This window comes from Erithacus rubecula (assembly GCF_903797595.1).
Source record: "Erithacus rubecula genome assembly, chromosome: 8".
Classification (NCBI taxonomy): Eukaryota; Metazoa; Chordata; class Aves; order Passeriformes; family Muscicapidae; genus Erithacus; species Erithacus rubecula.
In genome coordinates, this window is record NC_136659.1 from 1,023,461 (window position 1) to 1,043,621 (window position 20,161).

The following is a 20,161-nucleotide window of genomic DNA, read 5'->3' on the forward strand; positions in this document are numbered from 1 at the left end:
GGCCACGCCCCTCAGCGAAGGCCACGCCCATGCCCGTGGGGCTCTGGCGAGACGGGGACAGCGGGGACGGGGGTAACGAAGATAGGAAGAGCGGGGACGGGGGACAACGGGAGGGACCGGGAACCACCGGGATAAGGAGCAGGCAGGATAGGGAACGGCCCGGGTTAGGAAGCAGGCGGGATAAGGCACAGCCGGGTTAAGAAGCAGGGATAAGGCACAGACGGGATGCCGGCATTGTGTCTGCCCGCAGGTCCCCGCAGGAGGGAGCCTGGGCTACGTCTGTTTCCAATACCTGCACATCCAGTTGTCCCAATTCCCTCTCTACCCTGCTTCGGGTGCTTGACTAACACCTCCAAGCTTTTAGGCTTGGAACACGTGCAGTAACCCCAACCCTTATTTAAAAGCACTGTTAAATTACTGGGCCTGGGAAAGTCATAACCAAACATTTCACACGTTTCCCATCACAGTGACATCAGCTCTGCTGACCCGGCACATTTGTGACACCATTAGCGGCTTCTGTTTTGCCCCCTAGCAAGAAACAATCAAGTTGCATTTCAAGGATTTTTCCCTAGAATTTGCGAACAGCTTGAAAAGCCCAACTAAGCAATCCACAAAGGATGGGTCGGGCTTTCCTTAACAGCTTTGTCTGCAGCCAGACCCGTTGGATGCTCCAAACCCTGTCCATCCTGGGCTTGAGCCCTTCCAGGAATGGGCTACCACAGCTTTCCTGGCCAACCCGTGCCAGGGCCTCACCACAGCAGCTGGAGCTGGTTTTTGAGGAAGAGCAAAAGCTTTGGGCAGCATTAACTCGGAGAAAGGCAAAGTGAGAGGGAGCAGGCTGGCTTTTCCTGAAGGGGCACCAGCGAGGATATCAGGCTCTGGAATGGCGGCCCATGGACACGGCGTTTCCCACAACCCAATGTTCCCTGAGGATCGTGGCCCACGAATAAGTTTCCCAGGATTCAGTGTCACCTGTACATAGGATGGTGGTCTAGAGTCATGGTGTTTCCCAGGATTTGGTGGCCCCTGGGAAGAACGGCTTGCGGACACGGTGTTTTCCAGGATTTAATGTCCTCTGAGGATTGCGGCCCAGGTGCATGGTGTTTCCTAGGATTTGGTCTCCTCTGTGGATAGTGTTCCATGGGCACAGCGTTCCCTAGGATTGGGTGGCCCCTTGGCAATGTGTTCCCTAGGATTGGGTGTCCCCTTCTGAGGATGGCCCTTGGGGGTCAGCGTTCCCAGGAATAGGGTGTCACCTGGGGACCGTGATCCACGGGCACAGCGTTTCCCAGATTTACTGTCCGCTGTGGAGGGCGACCCAGGGACGCGGCGTTTCCCCGGATTTGGTGTCCCGGGGGCGTGGCCAGTGTCCCCCGGGGGCGTGGCCAGTGTCCCCCGGGCGCGGTGGCCACCCAAGGGCGTGGCCGCTGCCCCGCTGCCCCGCTCCCCCGCTCCGGGCGCGGTGCCGGTGCCGCCGCTGCGGTGGGCGCTGCCTCTGCCCGGGATGTACGCCGGAAGGAAGAGGAAGAAGCCGGTGCCCAAGAGGTGGGTGCAGCGAGGGGGCTTCCCCCGGGTAGGGCGACCGAAAGCCGGGCAGGGGGAGCCCAGCTGGTTGTAGGGAAGCGCTTGGAGCCGCTCTGGTGCGAGCGCTGGGGGAGCGAAAGGGGGCGGAATGCTTGGGTTACTCGGTTTTAATCAGGGTTAATTGGAGCTAACGCTGTGTCGGCTCTGTCACGCTGGTGAGAGAACAGAAATCCCGAAGATGCTTGTCTTGCATCCCGGTGAGGAAGCTCGCCGGAGAGTTTGAGCTGAGCTGCTCAGCAGCGATTTGCGGGCTGTGTTTTGGGGCCCGCCTAAATCAAACATATGGCGATTAATAATTACCAAAACATCTTGATTCCTTAATTATTAATCACCACACTGCTCAGAAGCTGTTGCATAACATCCCCCTAGGTGTGCCCCCGGTGTGTCCTGCCTCCCTCTTGCCTTCCCCACCGAGTCCCACCAGCCTATTTAACCTCAGCTTTTCCAGGTCTATAGGAACTAAAGGTGGATATCTGTTTCTGGGAGGCTGTGGGAGAGGACGTGGTTTAGCTGAGTCCAAGTCCGGGATGAAGGAGGGAGCATCAACACTTTAAACCTGTGGTGAGGTGATCCCGAGCCTTTCTTGGGTATTCATTTGAGAGTCTTGTTGTGGAAACATGAAGGATAGTTGTTTTGCCACAAGCCTGTCTCCCGTTCATCCTGGAGTGGTGATTTGAGCCCTCTGGCATACCAGCCTGAGAGTTTGGGCTAGATTGGTGTGGCTCAGGGTGCAGGAGAAGGTGTCTCTTTGGAGCAGAAGGATCCTCGTTCCCTTGGGCCAACCTTGAGAATGGGAAGAGATTCTTTTTATCTAATGGGTCAGATCTCGGGGCAGGATCCTGCTGGGAGAGGACAGGCAGAGCAGGGCTGGTGGCAGTGGGATGTGCAGCTAGCTAGAGGGGACGGGGAGGGTGGGCCGATGGACTTCTCCTGCCTCTTTGCAGTTTGTCCACGGCTTTTTACTTTACTAAAAAAACACTATTAACAAGAATTAGGAGACAACAGATCAATTCAGGCAAATTCCGCTGTCAGGAATAGTCTCCCTGATACTTGCCAGCTTGCAGAAGGGATAAACTTCCTATAGGGTTCCTCTTCAAAGAGCAGCTGGGGAAAAACAAACCCCAGCAGCAGCAGCACAGCCTTAGCCCCGCTAGGAGCTGAGCTTTTCCTTGGCACAGGGGCCACCAGCTTCACCATGAAGCCCATGGCACAGTGTGCTTCCTAACTCGGCCAAAGGGAGGGGAATTGGAACAGATTTTAAACATCTAGAGCAAGCTTCACTGTTTCCATGAGGCATTTTCCTCACTGGCATCCCCCCCGTCAAGGCTGGCCACATAGCACCCTGCGTGCTGCAGCTGGGACATGCAGGAACAGAGGTGTTGGGTGTCCTCCTTGGGCTGTGGGGTGACTTGCTGCTGGCTGTGTCACCCTGTGTGCTTCAGCCAGAGGATTTTCAGTGTTTGGCCAGGCTGTCCCAGTGATTCTGTTATACCTCAGTGTTTTACCCACTGCAGTGCTTATCTACAATCTCATTTTCTCTTCTTTCTGTCTCTTTGGGGCTGGATTTGGATGGTGAGTGGCCAGAAGATTTTAAAGGATATCTAAGGAATCTCAGACAAATTTTTTTCAACCCTGCCCCCCTTTTTTTTTAAATCAAAGAAAAAACTATTCTAATTTTTCTCCTTCCTAGTGCATGACTGTGATTTCAAGAGTTTAAATTTAATAAAAGCCCTGTTGCCAGTGTGTTTTACCCAGGCTGTGTGGACTAGTTTGGAGCTGGGTTGTGCCAGCCTCCCTGTGAGAGGGCATAGCCCGCCTGATGCTGCTCTTACAACCCAGGCTTGAGTTGCAATTTTCCACTCAGCCTTGAAAGACCCCTCAGCCTCTCTCTGAGCTGCAAATTCAACAGGCACCTCTGTGAATTTAATGCCCATTTCCTCCTGTGTCACACATGCGAGCAGTCCTGCCAGATGAGATTGGAGAGTGGTGGTAGAGGAGAGAGCTTCAATTGCTGCTAAACACTGGCAGATCCTGTTATCCAAAGCTCCCTGCTGAAGTGAGGATGCCTGCAGAGAGGGAGTTTGTGGTTAGACAAATCACATCAAACCAAACGAGATGCCTATTGGGGGAAGCAGCCAAGTGAGATACCGAGCTGAAGGGAACTGAAGGGTTTGTCTTTGAGCTACAAAATACAGACTGGCATTAAAAAAACAAAAGGACACAGGGTGGCATCCAGGACTCATTAGTAATTAACTGAGCTCTTACTGCTGTGCTGGTTTTTCGACTGGGGTGGGTAAAATAACTGCAGCTCATAGAGGTGGGACCTTGTGTAGGCTTCAGGCTTCTTTCCTGGACACTGTTCCTTTTGCAGGTTGAGAGTTGCCCCCAGGGCCTAAGCTTGGCATCAAATGCTGGTTTAATTTGGAAATGCCCATCTGAAATGGACAGAAATCAGAATATTGGAAGCAAACAAAACTTTTTACATCAACTTTTTTTTTATTTTTTCTTTTTTTTTTTTTTTTTAAGAGAGGCTCTTTTCAAAGTGCGGTGCCCTCAACCACCCTATAAGATATCACTTTGTTTAAGTCATAGAATCCCAGAATGGTTTGGGTTGGAAGGGACTCATCTCATTCTGCCCTATGGCTGCCCCATCCCTGGGAGTGTTCAGGGCCATGTTGGACAGGGCTTGTGGCAATCTGGGATAGTGGAAGGTGTCCTTGCCCATGGCAAGGGGTGGAACAAGATGGGCTTTAAGGTCTCTTTCAACCCAAACCAGTCCATGATTCTATGATTTCTAAGAAGGGCAGGGTGTGTATGTAAAAATCTTAACCATTTCACTCTTATCATTGCACCAAAGCCAGTGCTGGGTTTGAAAATGGACAATCCCAGTTTGATCAGCCTCTCCTCTGCCTCTTCCAGCCCCAAGCCACCCCCACCCGAGGGTGTGAAGTCCAACCCCTCCAAGCGGCACCGGGAGCGGCTGAACCAGGAGCTGAACACGCTGACGGGGCTGCTGCCCTTCCCTGAGGATGTGCGCTCCAGGCTGGATAAACTCTCCATCCTCCGCCTGACCGTGGGCTACCTGAAGGTGAAGAGCTATCTGAGGGGTGAGTGTCAGTGCTGGGAGGGGGAAAAAGCCCCTGGAATCAATCCCCATTGCTTTCATCTAACTGGAATGGCAATTTAAAATTAAATTAATAGTTCATAATATAATACATGTTGTATATTCCCTTTTACTATATTTCATGGTCTGTGTTTCCTTATTTATTCCATATTTGGTATTCTTATATTTATTCCATATCCTTTTTCCTCCCTTCCTATTCTTCTTCAACCCTTTATTATTATTGTTACAATTACAGTATGTTTAATGAATTCTAACAATATATATGGTGCAGAGCCTAGCGGGGGGGGTCACCACATTCTCATAAGTCACCAGGACCTGTTCCCTCTCCAGTGACTTGGGCCTGATGGAATGTGTGATGGACCCTAGGGAAGGCAGAGCATGTGGGGCGGGAAGGCAGAGCATGTGGGGCAGGAAGGCAGCAGCAGCTTTTTATATTTAGAGGCTCCTATTGTGTCTTCTCCCCACCATAGACTGGATAAACTTGGCTCCCTTGGCTTTTCCCTCATGTCCACTCCTCTGGGTTCTCCCAGGGCCCTCTCCATCTGGACTGCTGGGCTCCAGGAGGGGACTTCTGTGCCAGACTCTCCAGATGGGACCTGTGCCTCTGAGCAGGAGCTGGTTCTCTCTGGATGTGCTCAGTGCTGCATGTGTTCAGTGTGTGCTTCCCAGCATGAGAGCTGATCTGGAAAAGCATTTGGCATTGCAGGGGTTGTGGAGCCCCGTTCTGCCAGGCCAATTATTCCCATCTGGCCACTTGCCTGTGATTTCCAGCTTCTTCCTCTTGCTCTGCCCTGAAGTTCATTTTGTTAGACTTCAGATCATCCCAGACTCATCAGAGTCAGCCTGAGTCTCAGGCATGCCTGATGAAGACCCATGCCAACTGCAGGTCACTGCACCCTGCTGCTGGTGTGTCTTGTTGGGCATTTTGGGGCAACATGGTAGCACCCCTTGTACTCTGCTTTCCGTCTCAGGTTTGCTGTCCTGTGCTTTGTGCAGGCTACTATCCTGCAGCAGGAGAGCATGGCATCACCTAGTGAGCATCCCTGTCCTCACCATTCACAGCCCAAGCACTGCCTTGTCTCCAGGCAGGATAGGTGGATGTTTTGATAGAGTGGTAATTGCCTTATCTCCAGGCAATTGAGAGACCAATTACACAGTGGGCTCAGGGTGATGCCCTGAGGCTCCTTTTTCCCTTGTGCTGCATTTATCCAGCCCTAGAGTGGAGCTTCCCGGTGTTGTCTGCATCTTGCCTGGCTGCTAACACCAGAATAAATCTGAAAAGAGGCTTCCAGCCTTTGCCACCTTCTGCAATATTTCTGAGGTGTGGGTACTGTGTGCCTCTGGCTTGGGAGCAGACCAGGCATCGGGGTTTGGGGTGGGACAGAGCAGAGGACAACCACAGTGGGTTTGGGTGCTGGTATCAGTACCTGTTTCCACAGTGGATGTGAAGAGAGGGACTTGTCATGTGCATGGGATCCTGGCTTCCATGGCAGGGTCGTGACTCACTGCATCATCCTTTGAATCTGCTTTGCTTTTAAATGGTCTTCTCTGTGTTTTAATGAGAAACCAGATTAATTAGTCAAGGTTTTTTTGCTGGAAATGCCAAGCTTTCAGCCTAGATGGGGCAGCTCTTGGAGCTCCCTCTGTGCCTCCACGGGCTGATTCAGGGTGTTCACATCTGCACCTTCCCTTGCCCCAGGGCTGCAGGTTTTGCACAGCTCTCTGCTGCCTGAGATCTCAGTCTTCCATGTGCAAAATCAGGGGGCTCAGGGTTTGGTCTCCCCAAGCTTTGCCCTTCAGGCCCAGCCTGTAAGCAGTACTGGGTAGAACTCTGGTGCTATCACAGCCTGCCTTAAAGGCCCTTTAATGGTTTTGCCACTCATGAACAGTGACTGAACTTCACTGCCAGACTTGTGCTGAGCTCTGTCTGCAAACCAATTTGCAGTGGTTGCTACTTAGACCTGTGTCTGACAGTCTTCCAGACAAATCTGGAGTGACTTTGCTGATCCCTGTCTCTTTGAGAGCAAGTGTCCAAGGACAAAAGCTTGTGTCTGTGTTGCTGACTGCCATGATGCTCTGGGCTCTCTGTGATGTGACAGGAACCCCAGTTGTTACAAAGAAGAAGACCTTATGAAAGCTTGGATGGCTCTGGAGGGGGCACTGTAGACTGTTTTCTAGTAGGCCCACCAGCCTCCACAGATTTTAGTGCTGAGTGGCTTGGAAAATCTCCAGCTAGCTGGAGAGCTGTGCTGGTGTTTGTTTCCTATGGTTCCTGTAACAAAGGAATCAGATGTTAGGGTTGCAGATGTGACTCTGCCAAGGGTGAGCAAGAAAATGAGGCTTAAAATGCTCTCTGAGGTGCAAAGTGTGTGATCAGGGAACATGCTGCCATGCCTTCTTCCTAGGCCACCAGGCAGGGAGGTCTGCAAGAGAGTGGATCACAAAGTCCCAGACTGGTTTGGGTTGGAAGGAAGATCGACCAGTGCCACCCCCTGGCAAGGGCAGGGACACCTCCCACCATCTCAAAGTGCTCCAAGCCTTATGTCCAACCTGGCCTAGAACTCGTCCAGGGACGGGGCACCCACAGCTACTCTGATAATCCATGCCAGGACCTCCCCCTGCCACAGGGAAGAATTCTTTTCCAACATCCAACCTGACCTAATCTCTTTTAGAACTCATGGAAAACCCTGTGGTGGTGTGAGAGCACACCCTGGAGTCTGGCAAAGCTGGAGATATCTAACAGCTCCTAGCAAACAGTGAACCGTGGGCTACCTCTCCATCCAGCTGACCTGGCTGGGGCAGGGGCTGGGCTTAAGAGGTCTCACCAATTCCCTCCTCAGTGCTCCTCTGCAGCTGGCAGCAGGTCTTCCTAGGTAATCTCACTGCCACCAGCACTAAATTAGCTTTTTTATTCCTCATTGTTTGTTGTTACCATGGGCCAGAGCTGCAGGAGTCTGGGCCTGAAGTAACTGAGACAATGAAAGGAGTCAAGCTCAAATCTGTCCCTGGGCAAGATCCTGCAGGACTGTGTGGGATGAAGGGTTGCAGCAGCAGATTGGAGAGGCTGGTGTGGATTTGGGGATGCCAGGGCTCCCCAGGGCATTTCTGTGCTCCTTGGAAAATGCCAAGTGATTTTTCCTAATAGTTTATAATCTGTGAGTTTGGCATTGGTTTGTTTCACTCGGATGGCACGAGCCTGCTCTGCTTGGCACCGTGCCTCTGTTAAACAGCTGAGGCAAAGGTTGGTGCTAATTTGACAGGGTTTGGGATCAGATCCAAGAGAAAAATGGTTGTGCATGGCTTGGTGTTGCTGGAAGAGCTGGGAGCTCCTGGTTTTTGGATGCCAGGCACCTCTAGAGCCTGTTCAAAGAGAAGTGTGTGCTGTGTGTAAAGCTTGTCAACTCCCCCCAGTGTAACCCAGTCTGTGAGAGCAGATCTGGCTCTGGGGTTGTTACCAATAACCTTTTATTTTCAGTGCCAAATCCAAATCCGTGTCAGAGGCAAGGGATGTGTTTTAGCTCCCACGGCTGCCTGGCCATGTTTTTCTTTGGGAATGTGATGGGCAAAAAAAGTGAAGAGATTAGGGGACTTTGGTCTTTTTTCCTTCTTCCTCCTGCTGGAAGTTTTTCCCCTGTTGCAGGGCTTAGGAACCTCCTTGCAGAGGCAAGAAAGCCAACCCATAAGGGGATGGTCTTGGGGCTGTATGGGGCACATCCTGATTCACTGATGCTGGAAACTGCTGATCCTGTCTGGCATCTTCCCTGGCTGAGGGAAAACCCAGTAGTCTTTGAGGATCACACCAGCAGCAGGAAACCTGCAGTGCTCTGGCTGATGCTGGAGTTCAGGACAGAGCTGGATTCCCCCTCCTGTCTTAAAAATTGCACACAGCCTCTGTCCCAACACTTTGAAAATGTAAGTGATCGCCACACTGCTCCAACAGATGCCTGGATCTTACCTGGTAAGCTGCAGATGGCCTTTGCCATGGTCTTTTTCATAGAACTATGGAATTATTAAGCTTTGGAAGAGAACCCTACATCATCAAGTCCAACCATTAACCCAGCAATGCCAAGCCCACCACTAACCCATGTCCCTAAGCACATCCATGTATTAATTCCCATTAATTGTCCAAGATGTACTGCAGGACTTTGGAAAAACTGGGCACAAACAGCAAAAGTGTATCGTCCTTTTACCCTTTTACTTCTGTGGTTGTGGGTATATTATAGCTTAACATTAGGCCTGTTTCCTTTAATCCCATTAATTCGTCGTCTCAGCTTCTTTGTGTGGGAGTCTCAAGGGCTCCATTAGAAGGAGTGTGTTAAATGGGATGAATTAGCCAGCTTTTAATACGGCTCATCACCTGCTTTGTCCTGCCTGGCAGCCACTGGGGGTCTCTTTCTCCTTCCAGCAACTGTTTCCAGTCCATCTTAGCCACTGGAGTCATGGCTTCAGCAGCCATCCTTGGATCCGGGTGGCATTCCAGAGGGTGCCGTCTCCTCATCTTGTCTTAAGCAAGGGGGATGTTTCAGGAGTGACCCCTCCCTCCCACGAGGTGTCTGTGTTGTAAATGGGCTGGGATATGATTAAAATGTTGGGTTTTCCTTTCCAAGTCAAAAAGTGACTGGAAATGGTCTCTGTACCCCTGGTGGTTGCATGGGCCTGGAGTCCTCTGTTGGAAGTGCTTGGGTTTCTCTTGGTAATCCTCCCAGTTCTGATGGTTCTTGGCAGTGTGAGTGTGAATGAGTTCAGAGACCTGTTTGGAGGGGGGGAGCCACAGGAACACCACAGCCCGTGGCTATGGATGGTGAGGACTGGGCTGGATGTGAGCACCAGCCACTCCACACCACCAGTACTTTGGTGGCAGACAGCATCTCTGAGCTTCCTCCCCTCTCCACACCTTCTCCCCAGGTCAGGTGTGTCCCATGGGAGACAGATTCTGGAGGATTTTTGAGCTCAGCTGCGCAGAAATGGATTACTCTGTGTTTGAGAGAAAGGGAAATGAGCACCTTTGGTGGGAGATTAAAAGCCCCTTGCTAAGATCAGTGGAAGAGATGAAGAAATTTGCTGGAAAATGCAAAATGGGTACTTCCTGCTGGACTCTGAAAGCCACAGCAGCTTGCCCTGCAGATGTTGCTGGTGGACACTGGAAGAGAGCTGGAGACCAGATGCTCTCAGGATGCACATGCTCTCAAAAAGTTCTGTGCCCTTTTGGAGCTGTATTTTGGAAGAACTTGTTTCTTTCTGAAATCCCTGCCAGCCTGCCTCATTTGAATGCTTTAGAGACCACTCAGCCCTTCAAAAGAAATCAAATTTTAAATGAGAATCAATGTTTCATTTTGAAACTATTATGCTCCATGAAGTGCAAATTGAAGCCATGTGGTCCAGATGGGATGCTTTTCCTTGGGGATCACATGGCAATCACGTGAGGAAGCTTTTTGCTTGGTGTGTCCCTGCTGAATCTCATCTTTTCCAACCTTTCCTAGAGGCCTCACATCCCCTGAGCAGGCTGGTCTGACAGCAGAGGATGAAAAAGAGCAGAAGCTGTGGCTGGGGGAGATGGTGGAGATGTTGCCTGAGTATCTTCAAGGAGTTTGGGGGAGGAAGAAGTATCCCAGCTCTTCCAGTGATGGAGGTGGAGGCTGGTTCTGCACCCTCTGGAGACTGCTATTTGTGTCACCTTATGCAAGACCTGCAGCTAATTACCCTAACCCTTCTGTATCCATGCCCTAGCTGCTGACAGCCTTTGTGGGTGAGTGCTTCTCGGCACACAGGCTCCAAGTGTAAATACATCCCAGGAAAGCTTTGACTCCAAATTTGTTTTGAATTCAAATGTGCCAATCCATCAGGGAAAATGCTTTTGCATGTTGATGGTATGCTGCAGAGCAAAATCTCCCAGATCAGCAGTTGCACGTGAAACTTGTTTAGATTCCAAATTGCTTTGGCTTTGAACTGGGTGTTACCAGGGAAGAAACCAAACAAACCTTCAAAACAATTCAGTGGGGAAGTGAGAGCTTCTGCCATGGAGAAAATTAAATGTATGGTCAGATGTGGGATAGTTTGAGGTTCTTCCTCATTTCCAACATTCGGAGGATCTCTTCACTTTGGATCCAGCACCACCTGACACCCAGAGCTGAGAGGGGGCTGGCAGTGCTCTCTGCTGGGATGTGAAGTACTCAGGCTATGTGAGCTCTGTCAGACCTCAGGGAGCTGCAGGAGCTGGAGATGGTGGCAGAGGTGGGGGGTGGTTCCTACATGGGAGCTGCTTTGAGTTTTTCTGTGATTTTTTTTTTTTTTTTTTTTTTTTTTTTTGTGAGCTGGCACAAAACTATGCCTTGAAAACCATCCTTTTGCTGGCAGCTAAGCTTGGATTGAGTTTTGTCAGTGATAATCAGCAGATAAAGGATCATGCTAGGAGTGTCCCTGGGAGCCTGTGTCCTCATTCCTGTCCCCTGAACAACCAGCTCTGAGGGAGTCCCATGAGCAGGGCAGCAGGAGGTTTCATGCTGGCTGCACCCAGGGGTGTTGCTTTGAAGGCATCCAGTGCTGAAACACTAGGCAGTTCCTGAATGAGCCTGGGGAAGGTCATGGCAGCAAGTCTTGTGGGCTGAGAGCTCTCAGGTGTCACCGGGAGTGCCACGGCCACAACCTCTTGATCTACTTCCAAGCAACCAAAGGTGGAAGGGAGAAAACAAGTATGGGTGCTTTGATGGCATCTCAGGTGCTTTGGGAAGGTTCACCTGTGTCTTTCTCCAACCCTGAAGGGCAGCAGAGCAGACAGCATCCGGTGGGATGGCTGGAAGTCAGCTCCAGCTCTGCCAGGCTCTAACCAGAAGCCTCCTGGCTGTGTTGGGTGGTGTTCCCCAGTGTGGGCAGCCCAGAAGCACTCAGCCCCCTCTGTCCTTTGCATCTCTGCCTCATATCCTGGCAAGAATGAGGTTTCTCAGAAATGGGATCAAGCAGGGAAAAAGAATCTCTTGGAGGAAGCCTTGGGCAAGCTGGGCATGGCTCTGTAAGCGGGCTCTGTGCCAGTTGCCACTGATGGTCTCATCTTCCTCCATGCTGGGTCCATGGGCATCCAGTAGCTGCATGAGCAGCCCTGGGGTAGGGAGGAGGAGCAGCAGGCTCCTGGCTTGCCCCTTCCACACTGATGTCTTGCCTTCTCACTTGCAGCTGCAGCTCCAAAGTTTGGCAACTGCGTGGATCAGCTCAGAGCCCCAGGAGGGGACAGATGGACGGAGCCACAGGGTGACAGGGAGCTGTTTCCTGAGGGTGAGCTGCTGCTCCAGGTATGGTCCTTGGTCATTTGAGGTGTCCCCAAGCAGCTCTGGAGCTTGTGGTCCCATTTGTGGAGCAAGAGGAGACCCTGCCTTGCCCAGAGCTGCTTTGCTGTGATTCCTGCAGGCACTGAGTTCCTGGGACAGAGACCAGTGACACTGCCTGGCTGGGTCATGTCCAGATCCCCATTCCCACCATTCCCTCCCACCCCACTCCAATTTGCTGCCCCTTTGATTATGTTACAGCTCATGGACACAGGCTCCATCCCAACCAAGAGGTTCAGAGATACCAAATAGTGGTGTAGGGATTGATCCCTGAGTAGTTCCCAGGGTGCTGTGTTGGTTCCTTATCCTTAGCAGGCCAAGAGGAGAATGCTGAGAGCTGTGGGACAAAACATCCCCCAGGAACTCATTGCTCTCCTGGGACATTGCATGGGGTCCATAGGAATGAGTTCACGGCCTGCCTGGGATGGGAAAAGCCCAGCTTCAGTTTGTAGGTTGTGGGGAAGAAAAGAAGAGCAGTTGGATGTTGGAAAACAGTGGTAGACAAAAACAGTGGGAAATAAGAGCTTTGCTTTGTAGAAAATCCACTTTTCATGTTTCTTATGAAACAGCTGACAGTAAAGCTCAGAGCAGGAGCTGGTGGATCAGCCTCCCACAATGCTGTTGATTTGGGCTGCCATTATAAATGTGAGCTGGAAGGAACTGGCATGGAAAGGTGACATGGAAAGGCTGACTGCTGAACAAGCATCTGAGCACATCAGCTGAGGAACATGCTGCTCCCTGGGGCAGCAGGGCGAGTCTGTGCAAGACCTTCAATCGTTCCATGTTCTGGCATCTCCTGTGCTTGGGCTTTCCCAGAATCCTGGAATGGTTTGGGTGGGAAGGGACCTTAGAGTTCATCTTGTGATGAGCTGCCATGGGCAGGGAAACCTTCCCCTATCCCAGAGTGCTCCAAGCCCCATGTCCAACCTGGCCTGGGACACTTCCAGGGATCCAGGAGCAGCCACAGCTTCTCTGGGCACTCTTTGCCAGGGCCTCCCCACCCTCCCAGGGAACAATTCCTTTCCAATATCCCACCCATCCCTGCCCTCTGGCAGCATGAAGCTCCTTAGTCCTGTCCTTCCATGCTCTTTCCAGCTCTCTTGTAGGCTTTCTGGGCCTTCAGTCCTCCCACCTCTCCAAATACCAGCAGATGGATGCTTGGCTCTCCTTGAGCCTGACTTTGGTTGCTTCAGCCCTGCTCCTGCAGAGCTCTCCAGGCAGCAGGCAGTGTGAGCAGACCCCCAGCAGGAGCCTCCATGTGGGATTTTGGCAAGGCAGTGACTCCTGGGAGCTCAGTGTGACTTTTGGCAGTGAGTCCTGGACCACACAAGGTCCCCCATGGTGCCAGCTGTGTGCGAGTGTGCCAGTCAGGGAAGAGCAGCTGGATACCAGGAGGGAGCCCGTGACAGCCCCAGCATGGAGCTGCTCCTGAGCACTCCTCAGGGCTTTGGACTGTGACCATATTGGCAGACTGAGATGATTGAAGGCATCTGGAGATCTTATGAGGTGTTACTGTGGCAGAAATCTCCCCACTGAGCTGTCTGGTGGCTTTTATTCCTCCCCAAGATCATTTTAAGCATTTACTGTGATTTGCAGAAATCTCTGACTTGTGGTCCCTCAGGGGGCTGCAGCACACAAAGGAAGGGATTGGTCCCTCAGCAAGCTGGATTTGTATTCCAGGCTTCCATTTAAGGTGTTCTTTTCCTAATTTCTCTTCTTCTATTCACTAATAAATTAAACGTATCATAGTCAAGAGCAGGGGCATGAGTTACTGTCTAATGCTCTAACTAGTGGGGAAAATCAGCCTGAAATGGTCACCAGAATCACAGAATATCCAGAGCTGGAAGGACCTACAAGGATCATTATGTCCCAAAGCAGAGGCCCAAGAGAGTGTAGCTATTCGCAGCTGGAAAGGAGGAAACCAACTCCAGATCCTCCAAGAGACCTCTCCTTAGCTGGTCCCTCCTGATGCAGGAGCTGCCCTGCAGTGAGAGGGGCTTCCATGGGGCATATGAATCCAGCTTGGATCATTGCTTATGCTAGAAACAAAAAACTCCATAAAACTGAGTTTTGCATTGTTACCAGGTGCTGTCCTTCTTTGTGGGGCTCCTTGTTGAGGAAGAAGGTCCTTTCCTGTCTGTGGATGCTGAAGAAACAGCTGGGAGATTTCATTGTTCGGTAGCTGGATTGATGCTGGGGAGAGTAACTTTGGATGGAACTTTTGCTTTCAGGCACTCAATGGATTTGTCATCGCTGTGACTGGAGATGGCTACATCTTCTACATCTCCCCTACTGTGCAGGACTACCTGGGTTTTCACCAGGTGAGCACTGTTTTCCTGGCTGGAAACAGATGGATGCAGTCCTGGTCTGGGAAGGAGGTGAAGATGAGGTGCAAAGCTTCCCAAAGGGCAAAGGGCAGCAGCTCCTGTGGCAGGGGAAGGAACTGGAGTTTGCCTGTTCTTTACACTCAATTCCTGCACTTTTGGTGCCCAGGAAGGGAAACCTTCTGCTGTGTCCTCCTCCCGACACCTGTGCCAGGCTGTCCAGGAGCAGACACTGTTCTCTTATGCCATTCCAGTCGGATCTCATCTACCAGAGCGTGTATGAGCTGATCCATGCGGACGACAGGACCACCTTCCGCCGCCAGCTGCACAGGAGCCCCCTGCACACTGCTGACAGTGAGTGCCAGGGCGATGCCCGTGGGGTTCACTTGAGCAGCTCTGAGCCATGAGCTCAGGCTGTGCAGTACGGCTTGGAAAGCTTCCTTTTCCCTTTGCTTTTCCAGCCTTTCCCCCTGAGCAGCTGCTGCTGGCGGGACACGGTGCCACATCCAGCCCCCAGCACCTCCGTGCTGAGAAGCAATCCTTCGTGGAGAGGAGCTTCACCTGCCGCTTCCGCTGCCTGCTGGATAACTCCTCAGGATTCCTGGTAATGCTGGGACACCCCTCTGCTCCCCCTGTGCCCACAGGGTGTTCCCCCAGAGCCACTTGTCCCACAGGGATGAGAGCACAGCCAGTTCCCACCACCCTGTTCCTTCACACCCATGTTTTCTAATCCCTGTAAGGCCTTGAATTTCCGTGGGCGCCTGAAGTTCCTTCTTGGGCAGCAAAAGTCGGGGACAGACAAGTCCCCAGTTGCTCTCTTTGCCATTGCCACACTCCTCCAGCCTCTCTCCATCCTGGAACTCCAGACCAAAACTCTGATCTTCCAGACAAAGCACAAGCTGGACTTCACTCCCACGGCCTGTGATTCCCGGTAAGGCATCTCTCAACTTTCTCCATGGCAAAATCCCTGGTGCTGGACAGAAAACTAGACCAGATGGGGACAGAGAACACCTGACCCAGCTCCCATGGCCTGATACTTTTGTCGCTCTGCTGCAGGCCCAGAATAACATGAGGAGCAGATTGATAGAGGACCAGCATTTCTTGTCTGCAGTGGTTTGAGGAACAGGGCATGCAGCTCAGCCCAGGGTGGAGAGTTGCACCACCCAAAGTAGGGGTTCAGCCAGTGGGGTGCAGCTGTGAGGGCTGCATCCCTGGTGTCACTGCGCTCCTATGCTGTTTCCAGGGGGAAGGTTGTCCTGGGATACACGGAGGTGGAGCTGTGCAGGAGAGGGTCCGGATACCAGTTTGTGCACGCAGCCGACATGATGCACTGTGCAGAACACCATGTGAGAAGTGAGTGCTGGGGGGCTGCTGGGGAGGCGTTTGTGGGGTCCCTCCAGGCTCTGGCCTGGCTGTAGTATCACTCCTTGGTGCTGTCTATCTTGAGGCTAGAGTAGCTGTAATAAAGACTCTTCCTCCTGGATGAACTCAAGTAGCTGGCAGAGAGACAGCATCCTGCATCTCCTGCCCCCGTAGCACGGCCACGAGGTGATGCTCAACCTCGTGGCATCTTGCACGTATCATTTGTCTGCCTGCATGGAGAAGCTGTGTCAGTGGCACTTCTCTTGTGTCCCTGTGCCAGTGATGAAGACGGGGGAGAGCGGGCTGACGGTGTTCCGGCTGCTGACCAAGAGGGGCGGCTGGGTGTGGGTGCAGGCCAACGCATGGCTGGTGTACAAAGGGGACAAGCCCGACTGCATCATCGCCCGCCAGCGAGCCCTGTCGTGAGTACTGCTGGTCCCCTTCAGCTGCTCTGGGCCTGGGGGGCTGCCCAAGCCACACAGAGGCCATGAGGGTGCAGGAAAGGGTAGGAAAGGTTGGCACTTTGCTGTATCTCCTGTAGTGTGAGTGGAACAGCTCTGAGAAGGTGGTTGTGGACATGCTCCTGCCTGGGACCAGCAGCCCTTCCCTGAGCCATGCAGACCTCCCTGTGGGCTTCCCAGAGCCCTCTTGTAGCCAGCCTAATCCAATCCCCTTTTGCTCTAGAATAGTCAGGGTACCAGGGTAGGGCTGTGAGTTCCCCCCTTGCTGTCAGAAGGGTGGTTTTACCTGGCCTGGAGGAGCTGCTCATGCTGTTTCCATCCCTTTTTCCCTCCACACTGAAGGAATGAAGAAGGAGAGGAACATCTCCGGAAGAGAAACCTGCAACTGCCTTTCAGCTTTGCCACGGGGGAAGCAGTCTTGTATGGGAATGATGTTCCCAGGTTCTTGGACTCATTTCAAGACAAGGAGGAGTTGCAGGTGCAAGAAAATTCCAACCCAGAGCAGCACTTGGTAGACCCCAACTCTCTGCTTGGGGCCGTGATGAGGCAGGATGCATCCATATACAATTGCCACTCTGATAATGTGCCTCAGTTCTCCTTGCCAGGTTTCCCCCCTGAGCCTGATGGGCTGAGCCGGTATGAGGACACCAGCAGTGCCAAGGTGGACAGTGACCCCCTCTTGGTGGTCATCCAAAGGCTCTTTGAGAAGAGGGAGGTGGCTGGAAACGTCTGCCTGAGCCTTGGCATGGACAGCCCAGAGCTGCAGCAGTGGGAGGAGGCTCTGCTCAGCCTGGAGGCAGAGCAGGAGCTGCCTGCTAAGGGGTTTGGCCAGAGGCTGGCCACTAAGGTGACATCCTGTGTGGAGCAGATGATGTGGAGCAGCACCCTCAGGGAGGGTGCTGGGAAGAGCCTGGACTTCCCACCCTGCCATGAGGAAAACAGTGTTGTGGCTCACTTCCAGCGCTGCCAGGCAGCTGGCTTAGCATCCCCAGCACAGCCCCGGGCAGCGGGCACACAGGGAGGCCAGGGGGCTGTGGGCTCTGTAGCCTCCATTGCCTCTGAGGGCAGCTCTGCCCAGCCAGAGCAGCTCCCATTTAACCCAGCCAGGCTGGTGGCAGGGACTGGGCTGGGTATCCCCATCTCTAGCAGCACATCCTCTGCAGCACTACAGCTGGCAAACCAAGCAATTCAAGCAGGAGCTACGAGCTCTGCTCCTGTAGATAACACTGCTCCTAATGCTCAGAGCCAGCCCGGGTGCCAGCTGGTGGGCTCAAACACATTGGTGACTCTGTGGCACAATGTCCCCCTCCAGGCAAACCCAGCCAGTTGCCCATCAGATGCTTGGCTGACCCTAGCTCCGAAACAGCTGGAAGCTGCAGGAGCACACATGAAGTCTCAAACTCCATCAGCTGACAGCCCTGAGAGCCCTCCAAGGGCCGAGCTGTGGTTGCTACCCCCCTCCCAATCTATTCCTTGCCCTACGCAGGGCTTTCATGACTCCATGTTCTCTGGGGATGGGAAGCTCTGTGATGTGGAGGCTGCTCTCCCTCCACCCTTAGGAGCCAGCACACTGCCAGGGCATGGCGGCTTCCCTAGACAGCCCCTGGCAGCCCATGTAGAGCCCAGCTTTTCCTGGAAAGAGGAGCAGGCAGTGCTCCGAGAGGACAAGTGGTTCTCACAGCTGTGGCTCCCGCAGGCTGGGGCAGCTCCTCAGAGGAGCCATGGAGCAGGATCAGTGCACTCCAGCCTCAGCACAGATCCCAGCGCCCACCAGATGGACTGTGTTGTGCTGCCTGAGTGCCAGTATGGAAACAGCCTCTTTAGGCACGAGAACAGCTTCCTGAGGGATGCTGCTGAAGTACCCCTTCCCCAGCAGCCAGGTGCTTTCCCTTGCCCTGCTGAGAGCCACCCTGGGGTACCCTACTCCTCCCCAGGCTCGGTTTCAAGGTGCTCAGCAGCTCTCCCTGTGAAGGTGGGTGCAGGAGCACCCCCAAGCTCTGGGCAGGGCCCTGGCTGCTCATCAGTTCCCTTCTCAGCTGGGCAGCCTCTCTGTGCCTGTGAGGTCCAGCTCAAAGTGAGGTGCGAGGGCTGCAGGACCTGAGGGGTGCCCAGCTCCTGTGGAGAGAGCAAGGAGTCTGCCAGGGTGGTGTGGGCAGCTTGGTTTGGAGCTTGCTGTGAACCAGGAGCCCTGTCTTGGAAAGCCACCAGCAGCTGTGAGCTCTTCTCATACCTGCCAGTGGTGCCCCGTGCTCCCTGATCTCTCAGGATTTTGTCTTCCAGTGCTGTCAGGCAGTCTAAGATGAAGTGGTTTGGACTTCTTGTTCCATGAGAAGTCTTTTAGGGAGGTGCAGCTGTGCCACTGGGGAGACTTGCAGGCTTCTGGGATCCAAGGAAGGACACTGCTGGCTGGCACGCCCATGTGCTTGGGGCAGCTTCTTGCAGACAGAGCTGCTGCCTCACAGGCAGGTAGCACTGAACTGTTTCTCAACAGAACAGCATGGTCTCCTCATCTCCTGTGTGGTACCACCCTTGTCATGTTGCTCTTTGGTCCCCTCCATCATCTCTGTCTGCCTGAGCCTTTTTTCTTCCTGGGCTCTCCATCTCCTCCAGAGACCACCCAAATCCTTTGGAAAAAGTGTTACCAAGTACTTGAAGAAGCTCAGCAGCATTGAAGGGTCTCGGTGAGAGGTGGAGTTGGTGGGAGTGGAGCGATTTGGGCTCTTCCTAGCACCCTTCCAGAGGAATTTGGGAGAGGTGGGTAACAAGCCATTGTGACCTTTCTGGGATGCAGGGTGGGGAAGGTCCAGCCAAAACTCCCCTTTGGTTTGTCACTGGTGCATCCTTGCCTTCATCTCCTCTGCTCCACAGTGCCATGGGACAGGAACATTGGAGGTCCCCCTGTGGTTTTGCCAAAATAGTGAGAAGGAAAGGCAGGGAGTGATGCAGTGACCACTGGCTGTCTCTTCAGACCCACTTGGTGGCCCTCAAACCACTGTCCTGCAGCCCAGCACAACGACTTTGGTGAATTCTCTTCCTCTTCTATATCTGTCACCTAAGATGTGAATGAATTGTTTTTTCCCCATGGAGCAATGTCTTGCAGATCCATCAAGGAAACCCACAAAAAAGCAATGACTGGGGAGGGTGGGCATGATTTGAGACTACACTGGTTTGCAACGTTTGGTCAGAGAGATCAGAGTGCTTGGGGACATTCACACCTTCCTCTCATGCACCCATCACCCTGACCATCATATCTGCCTTGCTCACCAGCAATAAACATTTACAGAGCAAATTAAATCAGGTAATTAGTGCAGGGCCAGCAGCAAGCCCAGCATCCTGGTGTGGAGCAGCCTCAATCTCCCTGGCTCTCTTCCTTCATGCCCAGCGCTGCCTTGGCTGATGGGGCCTGGGAAAGATCAAGTTCCTGTGTGCAGGCTCAGAGCACAGCAATGCTGAAACCTGCTGGACCACTCTAAGGTAGCTTCGAGGAGTACCTTCGAGGACCAGGCAAGGAATTGACTGCAGTGATCTGGGTCCAAAAAACAGCAGGATGGACTCTGCTCACCAGCCTCTTGTTCTGGGCACCCATGAGAAGGTGCTGGGGCATGCCAGGGGCTCCTAGTGCTTCAAGACATGGGTCTTGGTCTGGGGGCATTGCTGCCTGGGGCCGTGGCCCTGTGCTCTGTCACTGAGGTCTCATCTCTCTCTATCTCCTGGCTGTGCATATAAAGTCTGTTCTGATGGCAGCGTCTCATTTTCCACTCCATGATTCCTTTGTGCTGCTGGTGGCAGCTGGAAGGTGCTGAGGAGAAAGGAGCTGTCCAGAGCCTCACCCCTGTGTTTGGCGATGTATTAAAAGCTATTGGCTTTGTACACTGCTGATGTTTGTATTGACCCAAAACCACGTCTCTCCATTTCCTCCTTGAGTGAGCAAGTGCTGGGAAAAGCCTGGCCTGGTGCTGGGTGCACGACACACTCATTGTCACTGTCCTC

General features: G+C 52.8%; 1 protein-coding gene across 2 annotated transcripts; it reads left to right on the forward strand.

Moving 5' to 3' along the window:
- The first annotated feature begins 1,435 nt into the window (after nt 1–1,435).
- Nucleotides 1,436–20,040, forward strand: LOC306804732 (uncharacterized protein). 2 transcript variants are annotated; one of them, XM_079311684.1, is made up of 10 exons: nt 1,436–1,545; nt 4,504–4,691; nt 11,876–11,991; nt 14,256–14,345; nt 14,603–14,702; nt 14,810–14,952; nt 15,089–15,279; nt 15,592–15,701; nt 15,991–16,132; nt 16,514–20,040. In XM_079311684.1, exons 1-10 carry the CDS (start codon nt 1,505–1,507, stop codon nt 18,270–18,272), a joined length of 2,880 nt encoding a protein of 959 aa, XP_079167810.1. In that variant the 5' UTR covers nt 1,436–1,504; the 3' UTR covers nt 18,273–20,040. The 2 variants fall into 2 exon arrangements, with proteins under 2 accessions (XP_079167810.1, XP_079167811.1); XM_079311685.1 differs by lacking the exons at nt 1,436–1,545; nt 4,504–4,691 and having other exon boundaries at nt 11,882–11,991; nt 14,785–14,952; nt 16,514–20,039.
- The last annotated feature ends 121 nt before the right edge of the window (nt 20,041–20,161 follow it).